The 24,092-nt window shown below is 40.7% G+C and overlaps 1 protein-coding gene across 5 annotated transcripts in view; it reads right to left on the bottom strand.

Moving 5' to 3' along the window:
- Positions 1-17,242, bottom strand: part of LOC119486706 (anoctamin-1-like) — a 47,225-nt gene extending 29,983 nt beyond the window's left edge. For 3 of the 5 annotated variants that reach the window (XR_005206580.1, XM_037767018.1, XM_037767017.1), the window contains exons 1-4: positions 16,844-17,242; positions 10,744-11,136; positions 3,807-3,905; positions 1,260-1,411 (exon numbers count right to left, since the gene is read on the bottom strand). Coding sequence is in view for 4 of the 5 variants with exons in the window: in XM_037767018.1 (XP_037622946.1) it covers positions 1,260-1,411; positions 3,807-3,905; positions 10,744-11,136; positions 16,844-16,948 (749 nt within the window). In the remaining variant the exon portion in view is untranslated. The remainder of the gene's footprint in view (positions 1-1,259; positions 1,412-3,806; positions 3,906-10,743; positions 11,137-16,843) is intronic. The other 2 variants (XM_037767015.1, XM_037767016.1) reach the window with 1 other exon arrangement.
- Between the last annotated feature and the right edge of the window lie 6,850 nt (positions 17,243-24,092).

The following is a 24,092-nucleotide window of genomic DNA, read 5'->3' as shown; positions in this document are numbered from 1 at the left end:
GCGGGCGGAGATGACAAAGTTACTCGCTGCGGAGCCCCGCTGCCTCAGCGCAAAGCCGACACTAGGATCAGCAGTGATTCATGGAGAGGCCTCCGTCTGGTCAGCTAACATTACTGCCAAGCAGCTGAAATATAGAATGATATTGTGGTTTTAGCTGACGTGTGTCGACTCAATGTTTTGAGCGATGCTCGTTCAGGTATATTTAGAGCGAGCAAGCGTGAACTCGATGCTGACTTTCGTTGATTTCACGGCCACAGGTGTCGCTGTTAACAAGCATTTCTGAAAATTACAAATAGTCCCTTTAATATGAAAAAAATCACTGTTTTAACACAACCTGTATTTGTTCGTGCTGTGTAGTATGATGACCGAAAGATGAAGAATAATGAATTTGATGGTGAATCGTGACCCCGAGAATCAAAAAATGTAATTGAATCGTGAGATGCCGAAAGATTCACATTCCTATTACGCACGGCCGTTCACTGTGTTTACCTTCATTAAATCACCTAGAAACCACACCAGGCTGTCACAGTATAATCATACCGACCTCTACACACATCAAACTGGTCGTTTATAACTCAATATTCTACTGTTTTATGTAGGAGACATCCGGTTACCAGAGTGCATCACAGCCTCCTCCAACTTTCTTTTTAGCAAAAGTAGCATCTCATGCAGCTGCAATGCTTATGTGTAACATGAACTACAATGTGACCAGGTACGAGCTGAGATACATTAGAATTACTGCTAAAATAGCGCTGGTCCGATATAAACGGTTTCACCCAATCAATTTCTTTATTTTTTATTTATATCGTTATTATAGTAACTGCATGATGAAAAGGCGTCCTCCATCTGTCTTTGGGTGCAGATTTTTGGTGATATGTGTTCATGTCGTGACGTTCTGAACCATCCACACAATTCATGAGGTGAAGCTTTCCGTTTGCTTAGCTGTCCTTGTCACGTTTGTGAATGGCACAGTTGAGATCAGTGATGTGACTGGCTGAGAGAGTATTTAATATTCACCATAGTTTCACTATGATGCTCTCGTTTTGTCTTGTGTTATAAATCTAGCGCACCCCTTTCCTTTACAATGGTGCACTTTCGCCCCGCTAGGTGGGTCAGTGAGGGCTGGCCCACGCCGGGCGCGTTTCGTCCGTGGTGGTGCGCGGTGGTGGTGCGCCGCGACCGGCTCTAGGTTGGTTTGGAAAGGCCAAGGGTGAAGGTGGCTGTACAAAATGTTCCTTCTATGTGAAGGATGCACTTACAGGTGTTGTTTCTCCCTGGAGAAAGTGTGTGACAGGTGTTTGATGTTCTTGGGTTGACTTTCCTCAACATGAGGGTGGAGAGGTTCCACAACTTTACTGATCAGGGAGTTGATCTTCTCCATAACACCACTCAACTGTTTGACTTCATACACCTAGAAATAACCCACAAAACACACACAAACACACACACACACACACACACACTTCAATCAGGGTTCCTTTATGTATGATGTACTTTTAGAACACAAAAACACATTAGTAGAAAAAATTAATAGACTTTTCACAATCCAGTTTAAGCAAAGTGCCATCATGTAATAGCAGGAAACATTTTCATTCATTGTTTTTTCACCCAGAATTGGTTAAAGCTTCAGTAGGCAGTATATTTTTGGCATCATTGGGCAAAAATTCCATAATAACCTTTCAGCATCTTGTAATTCTAAGACTTCTGCTCCTCCTCATGGCTCTGTTTTCAGGCTTTAAAAAATCTGTGACGGGAGACTTTGACCAATCACAGGTCATTTCAGAGAGAGAGTTCCTATTGGCTGTGCTCTGGCTGGTGGGCGGTGCTTGGTATTTCCTCAAGAGATCTCACGGTTGCACGGACATTAGATGACGTAGAATCGTAATGAGGAAACGTTTGGATCTTTTATGCTGGTATACTGCAGGTTTCTCCTTGGGGGGAAACCAACGTTCTTAAAGCTCCTCAAAATTCTCCTTTTTCTCTGCACCTTTGCGTCTGCGTAGTTAGTAGGGGTGGGAAAAAATTGATTCACATACAGTATGTATCGCATTTTTTTTTTTGTTTTTCTCCAATCAATATATTTGCTTCATTTGAGTCTATGTGGAGGTAGAAATAAGTTTCCGCTTTTATTGTTGTAGTCTGAGTAAAGTGATGTCATATACGTCCCGTATCCGTCAACCAAAACAAAACACAGTGAGCCAAAACGTAGAAAACGACGGAGGGTCCGTATGGATACGACCTGCACCCTCACATTTTAAATCCAGAGAGGTAAACACTACACGTAAAGTATGGAATCACTTAAAGCTGAAGTAGGTGAGACTGGAGCAAATATGATTAAAAAAAAATATTTTTATAAAACGGTCACTATATCCTGACAGTAGTTCATGAAACAGGTAATCTGAAAAAAATCATGTGCCTCTGTGTCCTCTGGTGCTCCTAACGGTATCTGCAAGATTTCACAGACCGGAGAAAAACAAGCAGTCAGAGCTGATCTGATCTGCCGTCTATGAGAGCCGGCTGTCAATCACTCGCGAAATCCGATCAAACGGTGAAACTAGGCAGCGCTGATCAAGTATGAATCAATATTCTGTTACTGTAATGCCTATTTCTCCCCTCAAATGTTTTCAGAAACATCTTGTAGTGTACTGTTTAGCTGTAAAATGAGAAAGTTTTAAACGTGGCAGCCATTGTGAAATCTGTTGAAGGAACGCCAAGTTACGGTCACATGACCGCAGCACAGCCAATAGGAACGATCTCTCTCTGAAACGACCTGTGATTGGTCAAAGTCTCCCGTCACAGGATAGATTTTTTTAAAGCCTGAATACAGAGCCATGAGGAGGAGCATTATCAAAGATATTTAAACCTGCAACAGACTGTTACTGACTCGGTCAAAACTGCAAAACTGAAATGAATGAATGAAGAAAAAAACAACATCCCAATCTACATGTTTCATTGCCTTTCACGTACAGTATGTATTTAGTTTTATTATTTATCTATTTTCCTCTGACTGCTGTGCGCCCCTAGCCCCAAGCTTTGGCCTGCACCGCCCAGCAACAGCTCTGAACCTGTATTTGATTACAGGTCAGGGTGCATTCTGCAGCTTCCCTCTTAAGTAGTATCCACTCCAGTGAACACTCCACTGCCCTTACCAATCACACACACCTGGAGGAAACACCCTCCCATAGCGTTTTCCCACCCAGTGACAAATCATTTATGTAGAAACAAGCCCAATTTTCTCACTAAGTGGTCAGTTTAAAAAAAAATGATTTCTCTTTTTAATATTTAGTTGATCTGGATATGTGCAGACTATATCATTTGTGTCACTGACCAAACTTGAATTACTCCACTACAGTGACGTTTTTGTTCTGAAATGATGTTTTTTGTGTTTCACGAAATGTTTTCTTCTTGGTTTTTCTGTTTTCTATTTTGTTAATGTCTTTTCTGTTTTGCTATGTTTCCTAAAATATCATTGTTTTCTGTAATGTTGTTGGATTTCCATTTTGTTATGGTGTTTTGCATCTCAGGGCATCCATTTATACGCCCACATAAATGGGTGAGGCAATCCAAATTTATGTGCATTACTGCAATGTTTGGAAAGTATTTGATGGGAAAAACGATGCCTTACTCTAATACACTGTACAGTCAGTGCAATCAGCACAAAGCTCCAGTTGTTCGAAACATTTTCTTTACATTGCACACATACATTCAGACAGAAAAAAAGTTGGGTAACTTGAATAGTGTTAAAAGAAAAATGGGAGCTTCATTCTTAACCCAAACAGAAAACGGAGAGAGACAGTGAGTCTTACCTTCTTGGTGGGCATCTTTAGCTTCATTAACTCGGCCTCTCGACAGAGAATATTCCAGGGAGCATGAATCTTCACAAATCCCACTCCTGAAATCTTGGTCTAAGAGACATACAACAAAAAAAGTATGACTCAGTTGTATACAACTCACATATGTTGTGATGTCATCATTACCAAACTTTTCAAAATTAATAGAACATTGTATGTCAAAAAAACCTGAAAAATTACATACCAGGTGGGACAAGCAACAATGCACCAAGTACTTGCACACACAAGCACTGTGGACAACCCACTAAGCAATCTGAACCATGACTGGAGAAAGTTTTACAGAGTCCAACTGCTTGTTGGGCCATATAAATTATTTCACTGTCTTCACTGCCAACATTCACACATCATTTGCAATATTTCACTCAGAGGTAACACCAGAATGCTTGAGGAGGCTTAGTTCTACCTTTATAACATATTGTAAATTGTCACATCATATCGCAAAATTTGGCACAGCGGTGTTTGTACTGAAATGCATTTCCAGAATAAAACATGAAAGGCTGAAAAAATAAAATATAATGGAATGAAGTCAAGTCAAGTCAATTTTATTTATATAGCCCTAAATCAGAAATTTGGCTCAGGGGGTTTTACAATCTGTACATGAAACGACACCCTTGTGTGGAAGAAACCTCAGGAAGAGCAACAGAGGAGGGATCCCCCTTCCAGGATGGACAGACGTGCAATAGATGTCGTGTGTACAGAGTAACAACATAACGAAGATACGACATAAACAATCCATATGACAACTAGAATGGCACTTGGAGAGCGCAGACCTCTGCCAAGATTGCCCCCCCTCTCATGGCTTGCACCATCATCCACGTGTATTGTTGTTTATGGTGAGATCAGCTGTACGTAGCGGAGCATCGTAAAACACTTCATTCAAACTGGAAAGAAACAAAATAAAACTCACCTAAACCGTCGTCGTTACTCTTTCCAACAATCACCAAGTGTGATTTGGTCGAACTCAACTGTAATTTCACTGAGTTTAATGTGAAAAAACGGCGAATCTACAGTTTTCCCCCCTTCCTTCCACCCCCCGCTCTCTCTCTGTCTCTCTCTCTGAAGGAAAGAGGTGGGGTCATGCGTCATCAACGCGTCATCAGTTACACTGCGCATGTGATATACCCAGAGGTCTTAATGTTCTGGCTGATCGGAATCCTTAAAAATATTCCTGAATCTGGATCATGATCTGGATCGCCACCAAAATCGAATGGATTGTTCATTGTGTCACACCCCACCCCTCCAAAAAAAATCATTCAAATCCATGACGGACTTTTGGAGTAATCCTGCTAACAGACAGACTTTGGCCTTGGCGGAGGTAAAAAATAATATATAATGTGAACATATGTGAGAAGGTGGATCCAGGAGGATGTCAGGCATGCAATTTGATTGAACCTCCCAACAGTTTGCTCCTCTTCTCCGAACCTGTGCTCTCTGCACTGGGCACCAGAACACCACACAGATGGGTCAAGAGAATTTAAAGATCGGGAAAATACCAAATGATCGGAGCGTTGCTTACTGGTTGTGGCTTAACTTCTAACTCTACCGTATTTGTCTGAATAGGAATACATTGTAAAGGGTTTTAAATGAATTGAGCTATAGGGCTTTGCATGTTTTACTTTTACGTTATAATATTACTTTTAGATTTGTCATTATTTTTCAAAAGATTGAGTAGCTTTACTTGTTTGTTCTATTTCCCAGGCTCTTTGCTTTCATTTCCCATGCAGTCATTGAACAATAAGGCACATCTCCTGGGGCTCATGACACAGAATAGAAGTCATAATTAATAACTGCAGTTTCTCTCTCTCTCTCTTTCTCTCTCTCTCTCTCTATCTCAACAAAAAGCTTCAGCATAATCTTTTCATGACCATTTTGCTTCTTTATAGTGTTTCATAATGTTTTGTGAATATGCTGTGTCATTTGGACAGAGTCAACTCAAATCAATTTTCCCTGTGTGCTAAATGCACATGGACTAGCTGACACCCTGAAAGTAATTGCAGCTTGGTATGGAACAGATTTCTTGACCAATAGGTGAAATATTAGCAAACTGCCCACCTCACTGACCTTTCATCATTGAATCAGACTGTTTGAAAGTCATGTTTGTGTCAGATCAAGCAGCATCTCAAACAGATGACTAAACCATAAGCGTATATTTCAATGTCTAGAACATATGCATTTGTTCCTCGCATTAAAAAAATTAAAGTAGCAGAGGACTTTTGTGACTCATAGACGCAACAATACAAAGTAGGGGGCAGTATGCAACCTCAAAAGTAATGTTTGCAGGAGGAGTCCTGGGGGAGCATGGGAGTAAACACGCTATACAGCCGCAAACATGAGTGGTGAAGGAATGAATCCTAAACATGAGTCAGCATTTTAGCACTTCTGGTTCCCTCGTCCTGAAGTCTGGGTTTTTAGTTAGATGCCTGAAATAAGGTCTGTGGTTAACACAAGCTGAAGAGATTTTAACATATACAGCAATAAATATCCTACTTGTGAATTTTGAAGCGTTTATGTGTCTTAAAAAGGCGATTGTTAACAAGATACTAAATGAGACTACTAAACGCCATCACGCCGACTCGTCCTCCTTTACAGCCTCGTTGTGTGTACTCTCGTTCATGCGACCGTGGTGTAGTTATATCCTAACATTCACACTTCAAAAGTCATAAAAGTGGTGTTCATTTGTGGAGATTATCGTATGGAACAAAACGTGTAAGTATCATAAACATGTGTTTGCCACAGAGCTTATTTTCTGCAATAATCCAAAACCCAATGGAACAATCCCATTGGCTCTTTGTCGAGGGACCCGGGAAGATGCTAACTTCTGGGTTGGCCTACAAAAATACGTCAGATAGATAAACCAAAAAGCAGAATTCTATCAACTACCATGTAGTACACTGTTGGAAAAAAATAATAATCTGAGAATTAAGTCATAATATTATGAGTCCTAATTTTTCCAGAAAAAAAGACTTAAATTGGGAAAGAGATGTCTGTAAATCTGCGTTTTTTTTAGGTAAATCAACTTCCCAGTACGGACACTTTAAAGGGGAACACCACTCGAAATAAGAATTCCCATATGTTATTTCCATGGCCTAGTAAAGTTCAATCAATATTTGTGAATATGAGCTCCTCTCTCTCAAAGCCAGAAACCAGAGAAGTAAGTCATAGGTCATAGGGGGTAAAGTCCAGAGCTACTCCATAGACGATGAATGGGAGACTGATTTCATGGACCCACAGAATGTTTGTTTTCTTTTCTTATACCCAAATTAGCTTTATTCTATTGTAGTGTTTTCCGTTGTTAAACAGAAATTGTTCCCATATACTCAGAACATCCCCTATAGGTGCTCTCAGTGTCATCTAGACCATCTTTCCCAATACATTGTTTATGGAGCAGTTCCAGAATTTATATCACTCCAATTTTTGGATTTCAGAGAGAATTTTTCATGTCTTAGACCATGAGAATAACATGTATGAATTTTGAAAATGGGTGTAATTCCCCTGTAATATCCTTTATCTAAATCATTCGATCCTAAAGTTGTAAAATACACTAATAGATCCAGGTAATTTTATACTCAGAAGTGGAGCTTTTTTTAGCTTCATGCACCACTTAGCAACTTTCATGGGAATGAACGGGGCCCAGCCTTGAACGCTGTATCCAGTTCTTTTTATACATCTACGGTGTGGAGCCACAGTCCTCTGTAGCTTCGTATTTTCGCTCGTTCTTAGCCCGCCAACTTTTAAATCCCTTTCGTAACTGTTCATCACTTAAATAGTCTGTTTCACTGAGGAATACGTCACAGTACAGAAGCTAAAGACACTGTAACATCCAATTCACTGGGACTTTAAAGAGGTTACTAACCCTAAACAAAAGACACAAAAGAGGAGGGAAGAGTAAACCATGTCTACATGTGTGCTGACTCAGCAGAAATAACATGAAATGAGAATAGGAAATGTACAGGAGAATACATATTTGAAAGCAATACAGAATGCTTACTGCATTATATTCTATTACATTTTGAATTTTTACCTGGTGCCTGAATTTTGATTCCTTTACATAATCAAGGCAAAAGTGAGCATGGCTCACAAACCCCCGCTCACTGCTTGACCCATACTAAAGTAGGGCCAAAGGTTTTGCCCTTTTGGAACTAATGGAATTAATGGGCATTAACTAATTAACTAATGGGCACCCTGGACTTCTAACCTCCAAAAGTCACAACTAGACCACACTGTCAACCATCATACCAAATTTGAAATTCCTAAGTTGAATAGCCTCCGAGTTCTACTCCGGAAACGAAAGGAAGGACGGACGGATGGAAGCACGGACACGCGGAGCACTATATACCCCGACTACGTTGTCGCGGGGGGATAATAAAGACATTTAGACATAAATTGGTGCATAAAAAGTCAAAACCTGCATCCTTACCGAACCTACAGAAATCGAATCTGATCTGAGCAATTCATTTTATGGTCATTTCTTTCTACTCTGAAACATGAACTCTAAGCATCAAAGTATCCAGCTGTTTGTGCAACAGGTAACATTTACATACAGCTGTGACAGAAATGTGAGGAGACTCCATCAGCTGTGAATAATACAATGTTTCCACTGGACCATCTAAGTTAACGCTACCAATGACAGCATATTTGGGACTATGTAATAATACTTGGGGTGTATGTTGTATTTTTTCCTCTCTATCTGAGTTTGTGTCTGCCCAGTTTCAGGAAAATAGGAATCAAGCCCTTCTATGCACTTGCAACCTCAGGTCAGCCATTTCAAGTCACTGCTGTGGAGAGTCTTATTTTCTATTTATATACTGGCATTAAGATATCTTATACGTAGACAGGATATCAGTTTACACTTTTACGCGGCTGATACACAGATATATCTAAGCTGCAACCCTGCAAATAGTTTTACAAAAATTGTCTGCCTCCTAAATCGTTGAAGACTTTCCAAGTGGAACTTCGAGTGGAACTTCTTGTAGTTAAAAATAAACAAAGCCGAGGCCACATCTACACTAAAAATGTTATTACTAAAAAAGGCTACTTGTGAAAACTACTTCACAAGTAGTGAAGTACCAGTGTTTCCTCTGCGAAGCCCGAGGTCCCCGTACCTAGATTGTTAATGGACCATTTCACAGTAGTATACGTAAACAGTCCAATTGTGTCACAGTTTATTTCCTGTTGCAGTGCATGTAAATGACACAAGCTGACAGGAAGTAAACATCAACCCAAGCTGTTGCCAAGCCATGCAATTCCGTTGAAACGGTCTATAAAACATAGCTATTACTATCACTGAAGAATACCAGTAATTCATATTACTATTAAGTGTTTACCTTGGTAGACAGAGAGGGGACATGGATGGAATATATGGATGGAAGAGGACAGGAGACCTCAGAGAGAGACAGATCAGGAGAAAGAAGAGAGGAGGCAAGGAGAGGGGAGAGCAGGGGAGGAGAGGAGAGGAAAGGAGGGGAGAGCAGGAGAGGAGAGGAGAGCAGGACATGGATGTACTAAGAGAACTGGATACAGCGTCGGAGGCTCCAGTTCATTCCTATGAGAGTTGCTCAGTGGCGCATGAAGCCAAAATGTCTCGACTGCCGAGTGATAAAGTACCCAGATCTTCCGGCGATCTTCTGCAGTCATTTGGCCCATAGAGCAGACACAGTAACGTTTCCTTTAACTCCGCCTCCCAGCCTTTCCCAGCTCATTCACATGAACAGAGGAATAGAAATAACCTTGGAATCGGCTGAACTTTTAGGACTTAATGATTTAAATAAGGGCTATTAGAGTGTTCGTACTTGGAAGTTGATTTACCTCAAAAAAATGATACTCTGATTTACAGACGTCTCTTTCCCAATGTAAGTCTATGGGAAAAAGTCTTTTTGGGCCTAATGGCATCAGGTGACAGACACGGAAGTGGAGAGGAGAGGAGAGGAGAGGCGAGGAGAGGAGAGGAGAGGTTTTCAAAGTCCCTTTACTGAACCTTTTCAGGGAGATACCAGATCAGACCACATCGTCAATTGAGCCTAAAATACAACAAAACAGAAGTATTCACACAACCACATGGCCATCTGGAATGAAGCTAAGTGGTGAGTGAGAGTGGCATGAAAATGGATATCAAACGCTGCTTTGTTTCATGTACGTATCCTAACAACGGCTTGTATATCTGCCTTCCTCGGACATGCCTCAGACTACCGCTACCTGCTGCCGCAGGCGTTGTCTTCGAACTTTAACCCTTTCGTGAGTTGAAAACACACAGTAGTCATTGTGGTGTGTTCCGAGTGTAACTTTTGGCCAAGACACAGGCGACGTGAGGCGACGCAACAGTCAGCCTTCATCGCCGCTATTTCTTTGATGACGCTTTGGTGTGTCTGGGCCTTTACACTTCAACCCCTATAGGCCAGTGCAGCTTTGTTTTTTCTTCCTTCCAAAATCCAGTGCTTCCTACTTTGGTACATTGATTTGTGCCAACAATTTTGCATATAGAATGTTATGTTAGAATTTTATACAGAAACGTGTCTGTAGGGTTGCCCCCCCCACCCCCCTTTGTCGATTAGTCAACTAATCGGTCGTTTTGATCTTACTCGACTAAGATTTCTTTAATTGATTAGTAATTTTTTTATGCTTTTTTCATGCTGAATGACTTATCTCAAGAAACTTATGAGCACAAACACAAGACGTGTGGTGCTTCTATGTGATTATTTGTGGAGAAACTCACAGATCCGTCCATTAAATCAACTAATCAATTAATCGACAAAGTCGTATGAGTGGTAGTGGACTAAAAATTTGTTTGGTCGAGGCCAGCCCTACTGTACATGTGTGTAAAGTAGATTACAGACATTTTGAGAAATAGATTTGAGGTGTTTCTGGAAAGAATAAATGAATAAAGATGTAAACTCACCTCCTCATCTTTCTCCAGCTCCAGCCCCATGTCTCTCAGTTTTCCCTCAAACTCCTCCCTCCTGAACATCTTGTGATCCTCTTGACCATTGGAGGTCTCTCCCGGACAGCCCAGCTCCACGTCGCCCACCGGTGACGATGGCATGGATGACGAGTCTTTCGCCCTTTGTGCTTGGTGATGTCGGTGATGTTCGTCGCGACTACGGGGGCCACGGCGTAGGCTGCGGGCGACAGCATTTTCAGTGAGAAGGTGCGACGACTGTCGTCCGGAGCGGCCCCCGGACGGCTTCTTCAAAGGGTAGGTGAGGACGTAGTCTACTCGCCGCTGACCGTCTTGGAAGTAGAGTCCATGTTGGCACTGGGTATTTTCCTCTGGAGTTAGAGCCTTCAGCAGCTGAGACATGGGGAAAGGCAGGGAGGGGTGAGACAAAAGTGTTTCTTTATGTGAACAGTTTTGGTTCTCTCATATTTTTTTAATGCAGGATTTAGAGCTGATGATGATCAAAGCTGATGATGATCAAAAAGACTTTATTCTCATTAAATTACGACTTCTTTCTCGTAATATCATGACTTTGTTCTCGAAATCTCAGATTTTTTCCCCCTCAATGTGGCCCTAATACTCCGTCGTACATTGTCGTATCCATATTGCTATGGATTATGGGTCATTTTCCAAGTGACGTCTGGGGAAGTGTGCACCTCAAGAATGAGTGGATTTGAATTGTGGATTTGGACAGACCTGAGAATGCAGCTGTTAAGTTTGCCAGTCTGCAAGTGCGGTGAAGTCCAGACATTTGGATTCAGCCTTACTTTCAGTCTAGCTTTTGCTTGTGTGAAACTTGCTTGTGTATGCATTTCAAGAATCTGGATGGATGGCATAGCTCAAAATGATGATTTCAGGAGCTTGGGGGGCAGTTGAGTGCCATAGCAGGGGTGGCAGTTGCTATGCTGTGGCGCTTCCTAGTAAATTCTATATGAGACATAAATAGTGTGTGAATTATGAGCTATCTCATGACCTGAGCCTACAGTGTTTCTCCTAATGACGTCTACTTATAACGCCTGGCTGCAGATCTGAGGTAAGGTGTCTACAGATCAAACTACACAGAGAGCACGCACCAATACTTAAAGGGGAACTCCACCCATTTTACACTTGAAGATCAGTTTACAGTATTAGTCATGGATAGGGTTGGCTTCCAATAGCTGGTTTCATGTTGGATCTAGTTCACAGTTGGCAAAATACCTGGATTACCTCTGACCCTAACAAACCTCTTATTGAGCTTTTTATTTCGCAGAGCTAAGAGCATCGTAGAAAACATTCATGTAGCAGCTTCTCACTTTTAGTGGGTGCTAAAAGCCAGTGTAAGCAATTCCTTATGGAGCACCGGGGCTTGGTACTCACCAGCACTTCATTTTACTCCTTGGTGTACCGTAACTTTTTCTTGCACACCGGCACTTCTCACGAGCTGCCAGAACTCTTCTCTGCCATATCAGGTTCTCTGGGAAATTCATAATAGCGATATATTTGCACCGCGCCTCATACGCCGTATGAACATAAAAACTATGGGTTGAGTGTCTGGACGAGGCGACTCACGGGACTGCAGAACAAGGGTGCTGTAATTTATCAATACAATGTTCACGTCGTTTTTGTAAAATAATTAGTGAAATGTTCATCATAACATTATTTAAACGTATTCTGAATCTGCTCTTTTGTGGCAAACATTTCCAGAAGAATTAAATATTCAGACGAAGGCTGTGAGTAAATAATAAAAAATAATCATTTAACTAGTAATAACAATGGCCCAAAATTATCTAAAATGTAATAGTTTTATGTCAAAAACCTTCAAATTTGCTTGGTGGAGGACCCCCAAACCTAATATCTCCCAGTGACTTTTATTCACTTTAGAAATTCAGAATATGTCTTTATCCTGCTGCATAATATGTAGGAGCATCCTGATTGGGACACTGCTACTAAAACCATGAATGATACCCTACTATAGGCTACAAATAACACAGGAAAGCACTTTAACTATTAACACTATAGGTAAATATACAAACACACCAACTTGATTGACACAGTATAACATGCTTAAATAAATAAAAAATAAATAGGAATAAGTTGCAAGAGATTGTTAATACCAGCCGAAACACACGCCGTTATGTGAATAAGAGGAGTACTGGCACCTATTTTTTTTCCACTTCAAGCTCTGTCGAGCACAAGTGCTTATAGGTACTTCTGAAGGAGGAATGGAGGAATGAAAACATCAAAAACATCACACTGTGGATTGTGTTTTTGGTGTTCAACAAAACCAGAGTGGCAATTCCTCCTCTAATGAAGCTGATTGTGTTAAAGTTGAAGTAAGCGAGATTGGAGCAAATATGATTAAAAAAAGTTATTTTTATAAAACGGTCGCTATATTATCGTGACAGTAGTACATGAGACAGGTAACCTGAAAAAAATCATGTGCCTCTGTGTCCTCCGGTGCTCCTATCGGCATCTGCAAGATTTCACAGACCGGACTAAAACAAGCAGTCAGAGCTGATCTGAGGTCTACTGTCCATCTGCCGTCCATAAGAGCCGGCTGTCAATCACTCGTGAACTCCGACCAAACGATCAAACTAGGCAGCGCTGATCAAATATTAATCAATATTCTGTTACGTTAATGCCTATTTCTCTCCTCAAATGTTTTCAAAATCATCTTGTAGTGTACTGTTTAGCTATAAAATAAGAAAGTTTGTGTCGCGGTAGCCATTGTGGAATCTGAGCACAGCCAATAGGAATGCTCTCTCTCTCTGAAATGACCTGTGATTGGTCAAAGTCTCCCATCACAGGCTAGATTTTTTAAAGCCTGAAAACAGAGCAATGAGGAGGAGTAGAAGTCTAGTTTTCTCTCAGAACACTTGAATTACAATATGCTGAAAGGTTATTGTGGCATTTTTGCCCAATGATGCCAAAAATATACTGCCTACTGCCACTTTAATTTGTAATGTGTCTGATGCATTTTATCAACATTTCATATATTCTGCTGCTCATCTCATTTTCAGGTTGGACCTACGGGTACTCAGTATTAACAAGGCTGCCACCCAAACTGTTTCTGACTTCTCAGCTGACAAAAGCTCTTGGGTTTTGTTATTTATAACTTTAGTTTCTCACAAATGTTGAAAGCTAAATTTAATCAGATTTGATATTCTATTGAATCCCAACTCTGGTCATGGTGAGTACTATTCAGCCTGAAAAAACTGTTGATGTCTTACAGTATGTGGCTCTTGAGGAGCTCTGTCTACTTTAACAGAAGGTCTGTGTGTTGTTTCATCAAAGAATAAGATTATACATCTGACATTCCATGCCAGCTTTTAATACAACCTTGACCAAGATAAACTTTTCGGATGGGTGGACAATTAAGTAGGGTGACGAGTCTGTGTATCACATGTTTGGAAGTGAAAATAGTAGTGTTATTTAAAATTAGAAACCAAAAAACATCTGTCAGCTGTCGGGCACAGTAAAGGACTCAAGGACAGGACACTTATCATAGAGACATTGTGCACACACCTGCAGCACTGGAGAACCTTCTACTGCACATACCAGGCAGCACAGTTAAGTATTTAGCAATTCAAATGATATCTGTGTATTCAAGTGTGCCAAAAATATATGTTATGCCATGCACCATCATCTAATATTAAGTAAGTCAACAGACAAGTTTTGCATTAGGAAGAACAATTTTGGAGACGTGATGAAAAACTGACAAACAATCTCACCACAAGGTTCATTTTTCTGAACACTTAAAGGTCCCATATTGAAGAAAAATGTCATTTTCGTGGCTTTTATATATGAAAGTATCGAAACGCTTAATCCACAGAGAAATACACAAACCCTGATCCAGAAACTGAGCTTTTGAAACAAGCCGTCAGGATTTCTGTCCATTTGTGATGTCACAAATCTACAATATATAGACCATTTCAAAGTTTTAAACGTAAACATTCTAAATGGGTCGTAGTTTATTTCCTGTTGCAGTGGATGTGAATGACATCAGCTGACAGGAAGTAAACATGGACCCAAGCTATTGCCTAGCAACAAAATTCTGTTGCAATTCCAGTGAAATGTACTAAAACGGAGCATTTCAGAAAGAGGGTAAATACAGGTATATTCAAGCAGACAGCATGAGGAAAATAAAGTTTTTTTTTAAACATTAAAGTATGTAAACATGTTCTAGTAGAGCCCAAAATACAAGTATGAACCTGAAAATGGGCATGATATGGGACCTTTAAAGGAATTTTCATTGACAATTGATGTTATTCTGCCGGTAGCCTCCCAGTGTCGCTGCTTGCAGGCTTGTGCCCGTATCGAAGCGTGTGGCAATGGCTTGGTCCCAAGGAAGTGCTGTTTGCAGCTTTGTTGAGAACCGCTCATTGCACACTGACTCCAGATGCTGCGGATGACATGACGGATAGTCTGCAGAGCTCTGAAGCCCCGCCTCTAGAGCGCTGTTCACTTGTCTATTCAAAGTTTATTAATGTTTAACATGTCGCATGTCCGAATTGCACCAAATTTGACAAAGCACTCCCTTGGGTCCCCAGCAATAGACCCAACAAGTGTGAAGTAGATCACAGGAACAGTTCTCGAGATATGCGAAGGACACCCACATCTCTTACTTTATAGTTAGATGAGGTAGTGGTTCACTTCAGCCTCTTGCGGCTGAAATGAGTATTACAACAACACCTGTTTTCACAGGTGGAAAAAACTTAGAAAGATTATCCAGGCAAAACCATCTTTGTTTTTCTGTTCTTAAATCGTAAACACAGGAGAGAAAACTATTTAGATCAGACTTTAAAAAAGGACCACCAGAATTTTGTTTTTCTCACTTGCCTCTCAGGGCTTCCATAGCTCTCAGTTAACACACGTTAAGATGAAATGTGTGTGTACAGATGTTTCATGAAGCAGGCCCCATGTCCCTTCCTCTCTTGCAGTTCTAATCCAGCTCTTCTTTTATGAGCTCTCCGCTGCCCAGACCACCAGAGACGAGTCATACATTAGCTGCAGTTAAGTGCAGAGTTAGTTCTCCTGTCAATAAGCAGAGGGAACTTTCTTTTGATTTTCCTCATGATAGTTCAGGGTGACAAATCGTCAACGCTGTCCGGGGGAATCTGGTATTATATGACTTTATGTTGGCAACTCTTATTGTTTATGAGTAAGAAATGCAGTGGGATTCCTAAATGTACAAGATCTAAAATGCTCCATTGTCATGTCGTTTGGATGTAAACACAGACGATAATTGAAAAGCTTTGGTCGCGATAAACAAGCAAAACTGGCAGGAAAATCTGGTGCTGTCTTGAGGAATATGTATATTTGTTCAAGTAATTTATGTTTCATTTCATTCCTGCTTGTTTTGTTCTTATTGCATTGTACTGCCTGTGTTGTTGTACTGCCCTTGACACAATGAAGTCAGAAAAATTTAAACTAGTGAAATATTTAAACAAAAGACTTCATGTTTAGTTTTGTGTCATGTCATGTTTTGTCTTTCCATCAAATGGAAAGATATATTGCTTGGGTATCATTTTATACATATTTTCACAAAGTTCTGCCTGACATATTGTATCTTTGGAAACTTAACTTTTATGACATTCGTCATGTACAAATAAGTACATACATGTAATTTGACATCCGCATTTACCCCATCCTAAGTACTGTAGGAGCATTGAGCTGCCCTCAAGTGCCCGGGAAGCAACTTGGAGTTCAGTGTCTCGCTCAAGGACACTACGACATGTAGACAGGGATCGAGAACCGCCAACCTTATGGTTAAAGGACAACCACTCTATCCACTGAGCTATGGCTGCCCCATACGTTATGCATTAATGTAAAAATACTAATAATTTCTAAGCTCTTAGCTTAAAATGAACATATATTGTACATTGTGATTTATTTTTTTACAATTACTAATATCCCAAATCATAATAAACTTCCTGTAATAGTGTTACCTGTAACAAGTATCTGTGGACAGTCCGCACATCTCTACTTGAAGAGACTTCATTCAGTAGCTCTGTCTATCTTCCCTCATTTAGTTCCATAGCTGTCAGTTTCTGCTCTGTTTGTCTCTTGTGGGGACACTCACCTTAAACTTGCCGTGGAAGATGACATCTTGTAGAAAATGTGGAGCCTGTTGCTCAGACTCGGAGGTTGGAGAGAGGTCGACTCCCACTTCTGCCTCCTCTGTCATTGTCCAGTCCTAGCAGGTAGAAAGCAGAGATAAACTGATGTGGCGAAGAGTTGTTCCCAAACAGAATAGTCCGGTTTGTGCTCCTCCTCCTCCTCCTCCTCCTCTTCCTCTTCTCTCTCTGTCTGTGTTTTCTGTGAAATGTTATATGATAGCATCTGGCATTAACGGCCTCTCTCCTGCCTCTCCTCTTATTTTCTTGCGACTTGCCACTTTTTTCGGTGGCTTTGCTCGTCTCCCTTTAAAGCTCTGCGTGGAGCTCTGTTTCTGTCTCGGTGCGGAGTGGCTGGAGTGAGCCTGCAGCCTTGTTACTTGAGAAGCCGTCTTTGAGCCAAGATCTAAACTTAGACAACGATAAAACTCTGATGAACACAAGGTGCCCTCCCTCTCAACTGTAATCACTACAAGATCAGTCACCCCAATACATCTCTCTCTCTCCCCCTCACTCCGCCGATGGCTACTAATCACTGCAAATGTGATGCATTACATGTAAAGAAAACAAATGACAACATGGCTCTGAAAACATTCCCAAACAACACACAAATCAACAGAAGCTTGTGTGTGTGTGTGTGTGCGTGCGTGTGTGTGTGTGTGTGTGTGTGCTACACGATATCTTATCTGCAGACTAAATGAATTAATGCTCAGCTCTGAGGACCCTCAGTGATCCAGTGACAGACAGCAGCAGTGGCAGTACTAGAAAACAGAGATGACAACCAACTGTTACCTCTGCTGTAGTGGACAACCTGGACAACCTCTGCTGTCACCACCACCAGTTATTGTCCCCCAGTGTCCAACGGACCACTGATTGGATCAACTCTCACGCATCTCTTTTCTCCACTCCGCCATCTCTACTCTTCAGGTATATCTCTGCCAGAGCAGCCTGAAATTCTCAACAGCAAAACTACTTGTTCTTGTTATCTCTGCCAGGAGACTATGTATTCGGTCATGTGTCTGTCTGTCCATGGCTAATCTTACATACTGCCGGACCCATCAGCATAATATTTTCTGTGCTCATTTATGATTGTATGCTCAAGGGCCTCTCATGCTTGCGGTGACTGACACTTTTTGAAAACAATATTTTATTGACAACATATTTCTGCTGACTCTTCACTATTCTTTACTGGCTGGTATAGGGGCTGCAAGTGATCAACAACTGCTTCAGTTTGGACTCTTGTTGGGCGGATTCCGAATTTTTCCTCCATTGATTTGCACGCCTAGGTAAGACAATTGCATGTATAGTACTATGTATATGTATATAGGCCTATGTAAAACTAAACCGAGCACTGACTACAACGGTGCGCGTCTTCTTATGACGGAAAGAGAGAGTCTGTGGTGTGGTGTGTTTGGCTAAAAGAGCTAACAGCCAATGGAACTAAACATAGCAGGACTGTCAGTTTCTGTTCAGAGGAAGTGTTAAACAGTCAACATGAAGCTTCACGCAGGGGACTGCAGTTTAGCAGCACGAAACCGGTGCAGACAGTTGCATATTAAAATGAGAGCATATCTGTTGCGTGAGACTTGCTGAATATAAACATTCAATAAGTCCTCTGTAACCGTTCTTCTTTCATTTACAACTAAATTGCAACAACACTACACTACAAGACTGCTGCAGGAGGCACTGCTACCAGTCTGCTTTGAGACTCTTTTGTCTGTGTTTGTCGTCTACATCGTTCACTGAATGAATGAAAGCAACACACTGCTGTGTTCAACAGGGCAACATCATCAGAATGAAACCAAATTTGCATAAAAGGGGGGGAATAAAAAAGTTCTTGACAGCTCTTGGGCAGCTGAAACATCGGACAGAGAACAATAATATCCATATCATGTGCAATATTGCTTTTTATTACTTTTCTGATACTCTCTCAATATCATCCGCAATATTACTTTTTCTTTAGTTTGCTTAGTTTACAAATGTATCTTACTTTTGTTTTTATTCTATTTTGCACTGGTGTTAGTATTACTTCTTATACACTATATTAAATACTCTGTTGTGCTTTTTAATCTTATGTTGTTGTAATTTTGAGCAATCTCTTCCTTCGGATTTAATAAAGTTCTCTTATATTATCTTATCTTTCCAGGGACAGAGCAATGTCCCGGCCAATGCTTCGGTATTATTTTTCTTTCCCCCAAACACATGTGTTGTTATGTCCTGGGGCCTCATTGCTTTTTACCTCAACCACAATAACTAACTAATAGAAATATTATCAGTTCATCAGAAATGTGAGATCACATCAAATAGTTTTGTAATAGCTTTTTTTCAGAACACATGACAGGGTCTGCCACGCACTCCCTGCCTTCTCCAGCCATGTCATTTGATACATCTTCACCACTTGCATGCACACATCACCTCATTGTAAATAAGAGAAACACTTGTTTGTTTTGGCGGTGATGCATTATAGCGTTGCATACAGTGTTTATTGTTTTTTTTAAGATACTGAGTTTGTGATTTCATCAGCTCTGTATCAAGACACTGTACAGATGGTTAACAAATACCAAGCGGTGAGCTCCGGTGTGCCTCCACCAGTCCATACTCTAGCAGTGTGCAGCAAAGTGTTTAAGGCATTCACTTCCATGTCTGACCACTTTGTTAAATGTCTGGAATTGTACAGTAACTCCTATGATTCTGTTGCTATAGCAGAGCATTGACGTGGGACGTAAAGGTCCACAAATTCACCAGCGCCGTTCTGCATGAAGATAGCTGGTGATCGTTTGGCTGGGCAACATACAGATCCTCACCTGCCAACCTTTCTGTGTCATGGTACTGGTAAGGCACCGACTGCATTAACAGCTGCTGCAGCCGTCGGCCTCTCACACATTCTTGTGTTTCTAACACTGCCATTTTCTCCAGGAACAATTTGTATGTTAATATTCATATATCATGAATGTTTTTGCATTGACCATTGTATTGGACGCCGGTATATAAGGCTTGTCCAAGTGCACACATTTTCAAGTTGACTGTGATTTATAAAGTTAAATTTGCACACATGCGCACACTTTTAATAATAAATCTGATATTTTTTTTATGTATGCCATTTTTGTCTTTTTTTGCACACAAACTTTTGGTCTGGATCTTATCCATAGTTATACAATATAAGGAGGCGCCAGGACAGTTAGAGGCACCGCATGGATATTCCTCAACCTAAAATGATTCTAAAATGATGGCGAACATATAAACTGCTGTTTCCTTTGACGAGAAACATTGCATCTATATTCATTAAATCACATAGCAAGTATTACAAATAATGATCATTATTAAATTACAACTAAAGTCGTAAAGGGGAATGTGTAAGAAAGAAAGGTTGACAGAGACTTTATCCAGGATACATTTCTGGGGATGAAGGGACATTTTTTACTGTGGGAATAATCACTCTGCTATGATACATAAATCTCTGGATAACAGACTAAATACAGTTTGAGTTATTGACTTCATTAATGTTAGTGTTAGCTTTTAAAGTGGAGCCCAGGAAACCTGTGACATTTTTTCCTCAAGTACATTAAAAAAGTGACCAAAACATGAAGCTTGAAGTTAATTCTGTGTAGATATTCCTCTGTGAAGCCGTTCCAGGAAACTGTCCTTTCTTCCATGATTGTTTACTTTGTAAGAACTAAGATCCAGAAACTTTCTGTACAACCTCTTATTCTTGACACTTCAATCCCACAAGCTTATGTAACACAGCAGCAACATCCGCACTCCAGTGTATTTTTAGACTTTAAGAGTTAAAAAAATATACAGAGAATCTAGGAAAGGAAAGCAGGGACCTTGTAGAGCACATGCCGTCAAGCTCCCAGGGGATGTCATGTGTCGGACTCGATGCTGGGAGCAAGATGTAGGGGTCAAAGGTCAGTTCTCACAGGAAACCGAAGGAAGTGGTGTTTGTGTTCACATACTGTAACTCAGCTTTTCCAACAACAATGGTCAAAACTGTGTGTACACGAGTCAAATTAAGTTAATTAAAACCAATCTGGGTCTTATAGGTCCGGTTTGACACCTCTGCAGTGGACTAGTCTTTGTTGTTTGAGACTCAACAACCTAACAGGCTCTATCACTAGAGAACTGGGTAGCACTTTACAATATAGTACACAAAAATTGCGAGTAGTCCAGGTCTTCCTGCTTCCTTAGTAACTACTCACAATATTATGTACCATATTGTGAAGTGAGAACTGTTCACCTGGAAATCGTCTAAGCTCATAACTTTTAAAAAAAAATGAAATATATAATTCTTCACAAAGCTTCCAGTCAATGGACAAAACAAAATAACTTTCCGTAGCCTGTCTCATTTCAAAAGACCTTCATCTGTACAGCTTTGTGGCTAAAAATGGATTTCAGTTTATGATCCACAAAATTGGGGATGTCATCCCACTAGTGGTGTCTCAGCTGTAACAGGACACAAAAGAAAAGCTCAGGGAAGCCTTGAAGTCACTAGAGTAGCATTCTCCTGTGATTTGTGGACATTCAATGCAACTCAGCCAGTTGTCACGTTTGCCGCTCTAGACTCATGTTCTACAAACCAGCCACACGAGTGAAAACATAGTTGAGTTGTTTCACAGTGTCGGAGATGAGTGGCAGCTCACAAACTGACATTCGGTAGTTGTCACTGAAAATGTACGTCAAGTCATTTCAAGTCATTTTTAGATGGCCCAATATCACAAATCACAAATTTGCCTCAGGGGGCTTTACAATCTGTACGGAATACAACAGACTCTGTCCTTTACAGTATGACCCTCTCATCGGGGTTTCATCAACAACAACTTCAACTGCATGAAGTGTTTGGCATACACTCACAACCTATAGGGGTTAAGAGAGGTCTGTAGCTGACATCAGAGTCACAACTGCTCGGACTGCTGGTACATAGAGGCCTCCACACATCCACTCGAGGCAGCCATCAGCTAATGGAGGATTGTTGCAGCAGGCAGGCGGTTCTCCACTGCCGGGGATATACTGTAGTAACAGCACAGCTGAATACGTAGACTAACTTCAGCTTCAGTATAGAACCCAGGCACTGGTCAGTCCACTCCAGAAGTTTCAAAGTAAATAACTGTTTTTCTACAGTTAAATGTAACAGTCCTTGTTTTTGTTAATCTGAGTTCCAAAGATGTATAAAAAGCTGCCACTATTTTTTTTTCATCAGAGGGAGGCCCAAAAGGACCTCAAGCTACCTGAACTGATTAAAACTGTGGTCTAAACTCTAGAGGATACTCCTCTCCTCTAATCAGAAGGCTTAGCAACTCATTTTTATTTATTTTTAGCTTCAGGACCAGCATTTACAAACAGAGTTCACAAGTTTGATTTCAGCCAACATAAAAAATGAGACTCTTCAAACTAAAACAGACTGTCTTATAGATCTAAATGACCTAATTATGTTTCAGGGCTCCTTCCTGATCAGGAGGTCGTGTGCATCTCTACACTAGTGCTTTCTGCCTCACATACAGAGCCAAGCTTCAAATTTCCCAGCATGGCTGGAACCGCCACTGACTGCTTCAACTGTGGACCCGCCATGAGCATGAGGTACAGCAGGACCCAATTCAACAACATTCCCCACCTTATCAGACATTACACAACCAAGTTGTTTCAACTGTCCCACTGCAGCAGAAGTTGATAAAGTTGATAAATATAACACCATATTACTGTTACATCCGCTCCAACTTTATGTTTCTTGGTAACCTGTCTGCCTTGGAGCTGCACTCTAAAAACAAATGCTTTGGCTCAAAAAATAAATAAACAGAAGCATTTGCATCAAACTTTTTAAAGTTATGACAACTTTTAATGAAATTCTGCTCAATCAGCAGGCTAAATTGAGCTAGGCAAATTAGCTTTTCTTCCACAATCAAATACCACTTATTTAAAATTTGGTTGCATAAACACTAGTTTTTAAGTTGATTATTCATTAAAATTAAGTTGTTCCAACTACTTTTTCCACGTTATTTAAAAGGATTTCTTAAGTGCCATAATTGTGTACACAAGTTTTTAAGTTGACAAATGTTTAAAAAATGAGGTTTCTCCAATTAGATTTTCTTTAGAAGTTGTTTTTTTTTGTTTATTTTTTTAACCTTTTCATGTTTTTGTACTTGTAGTAGATTTTAAGAAAATAATAAAATGGGGGACTCTGTACTAGTGGATGAAGAACAGGCAAACAGCCTTCTGAACACCGTGTAAGTGGAACAAATGTCTTCACCACATCCTGTCTTCTGTCATGTGTATTTTACAGCATGGTAGTGATTTTTTTGTTGTCATCATTTTTGCTATTGTAGAATTGAGTTGGAGGACCAAGTGGCTTCAGACAAATCTGATGTCGACTCTGCCCCCCCTATCTTTGTGCGGTCTGTACTATAGTAATATATTGTCTAACATGGCCATATAAATACCTAAAAGATATAAACAGTCTTTCAATCCTCTATTTTTGATAACTTCCATGTGTATTTCATTCTGCATATATGCATTTTACATATTTTTTTTCCCCACACAGAGCTGGTGGTGCTTTACAGAAGGCCATTGATAGACTCCCCATTGTTGGTCTTGAGGAAAGTGTACTGGACATACACGACCGTGGGGATACACCAGCGCAGGAGCCAGAACAAACTGATGACACAGAGCATCTCTTGGCCTGTGACATGCTCTCCCTCCCTCGCCTGGAGCGAGTCATTTGTGAAGTGGACATCATTGACCAGCGTGCATGCATCACCTACGAAAGCAGCTTGACGCAACTGGCCACCTTCCTCCAGTTGCCCATCAAGAAATGCTATTACAGTGACCACCAGACGGGTGCTGAATGCGATGGTGTTTCACCTTCTCAGGTGAAGCTTCGTTCAAGGGGTACTGCAACCATTGTGGAGTGGGTGAGTTTACTTTCCTAATATCATCTACTTTTTCCCATTCAAAGGATTGCACGACTCATGATGCAATGAGCAGCTGCTCTCAGAGCCGACCGAAAGGCTGAAAGATAACATTCATAAATAAATGTAATGCTAGAAATCACCCTAATCATTCCACACTGCACAGCACTTTATGCCTGTTTCACTTGATGCCGCAATGAGGGCCTGCCCAACAGCTAAATCAGTGCATACTCGCATTTATAGCTCATAGATGTAGTGTACAGTAAACAGTGATTTGATGGTATTTGATTTTTGATATTAAATTGTGGTAGTAGTT

This window comes from Sebastes umbrosus, chromosome 4 (genome assembly GCF_015220745.1).
Source record: "Sebastes umbrosus isolate fSebUmb1 chromosome 4, fSebUmb1.pri, whole genome shotgun sequence".
NCBI lineage: Eukaryota > Metazoa > Chordata > Actinopteri > Perciformes > Sebastidae > Sebastes > Sebastes umbrosus.
Note: the sequence above shows the minus strand (reverse complement) of the source record. Positions and strands in the feature narration are given on the sequence as shown.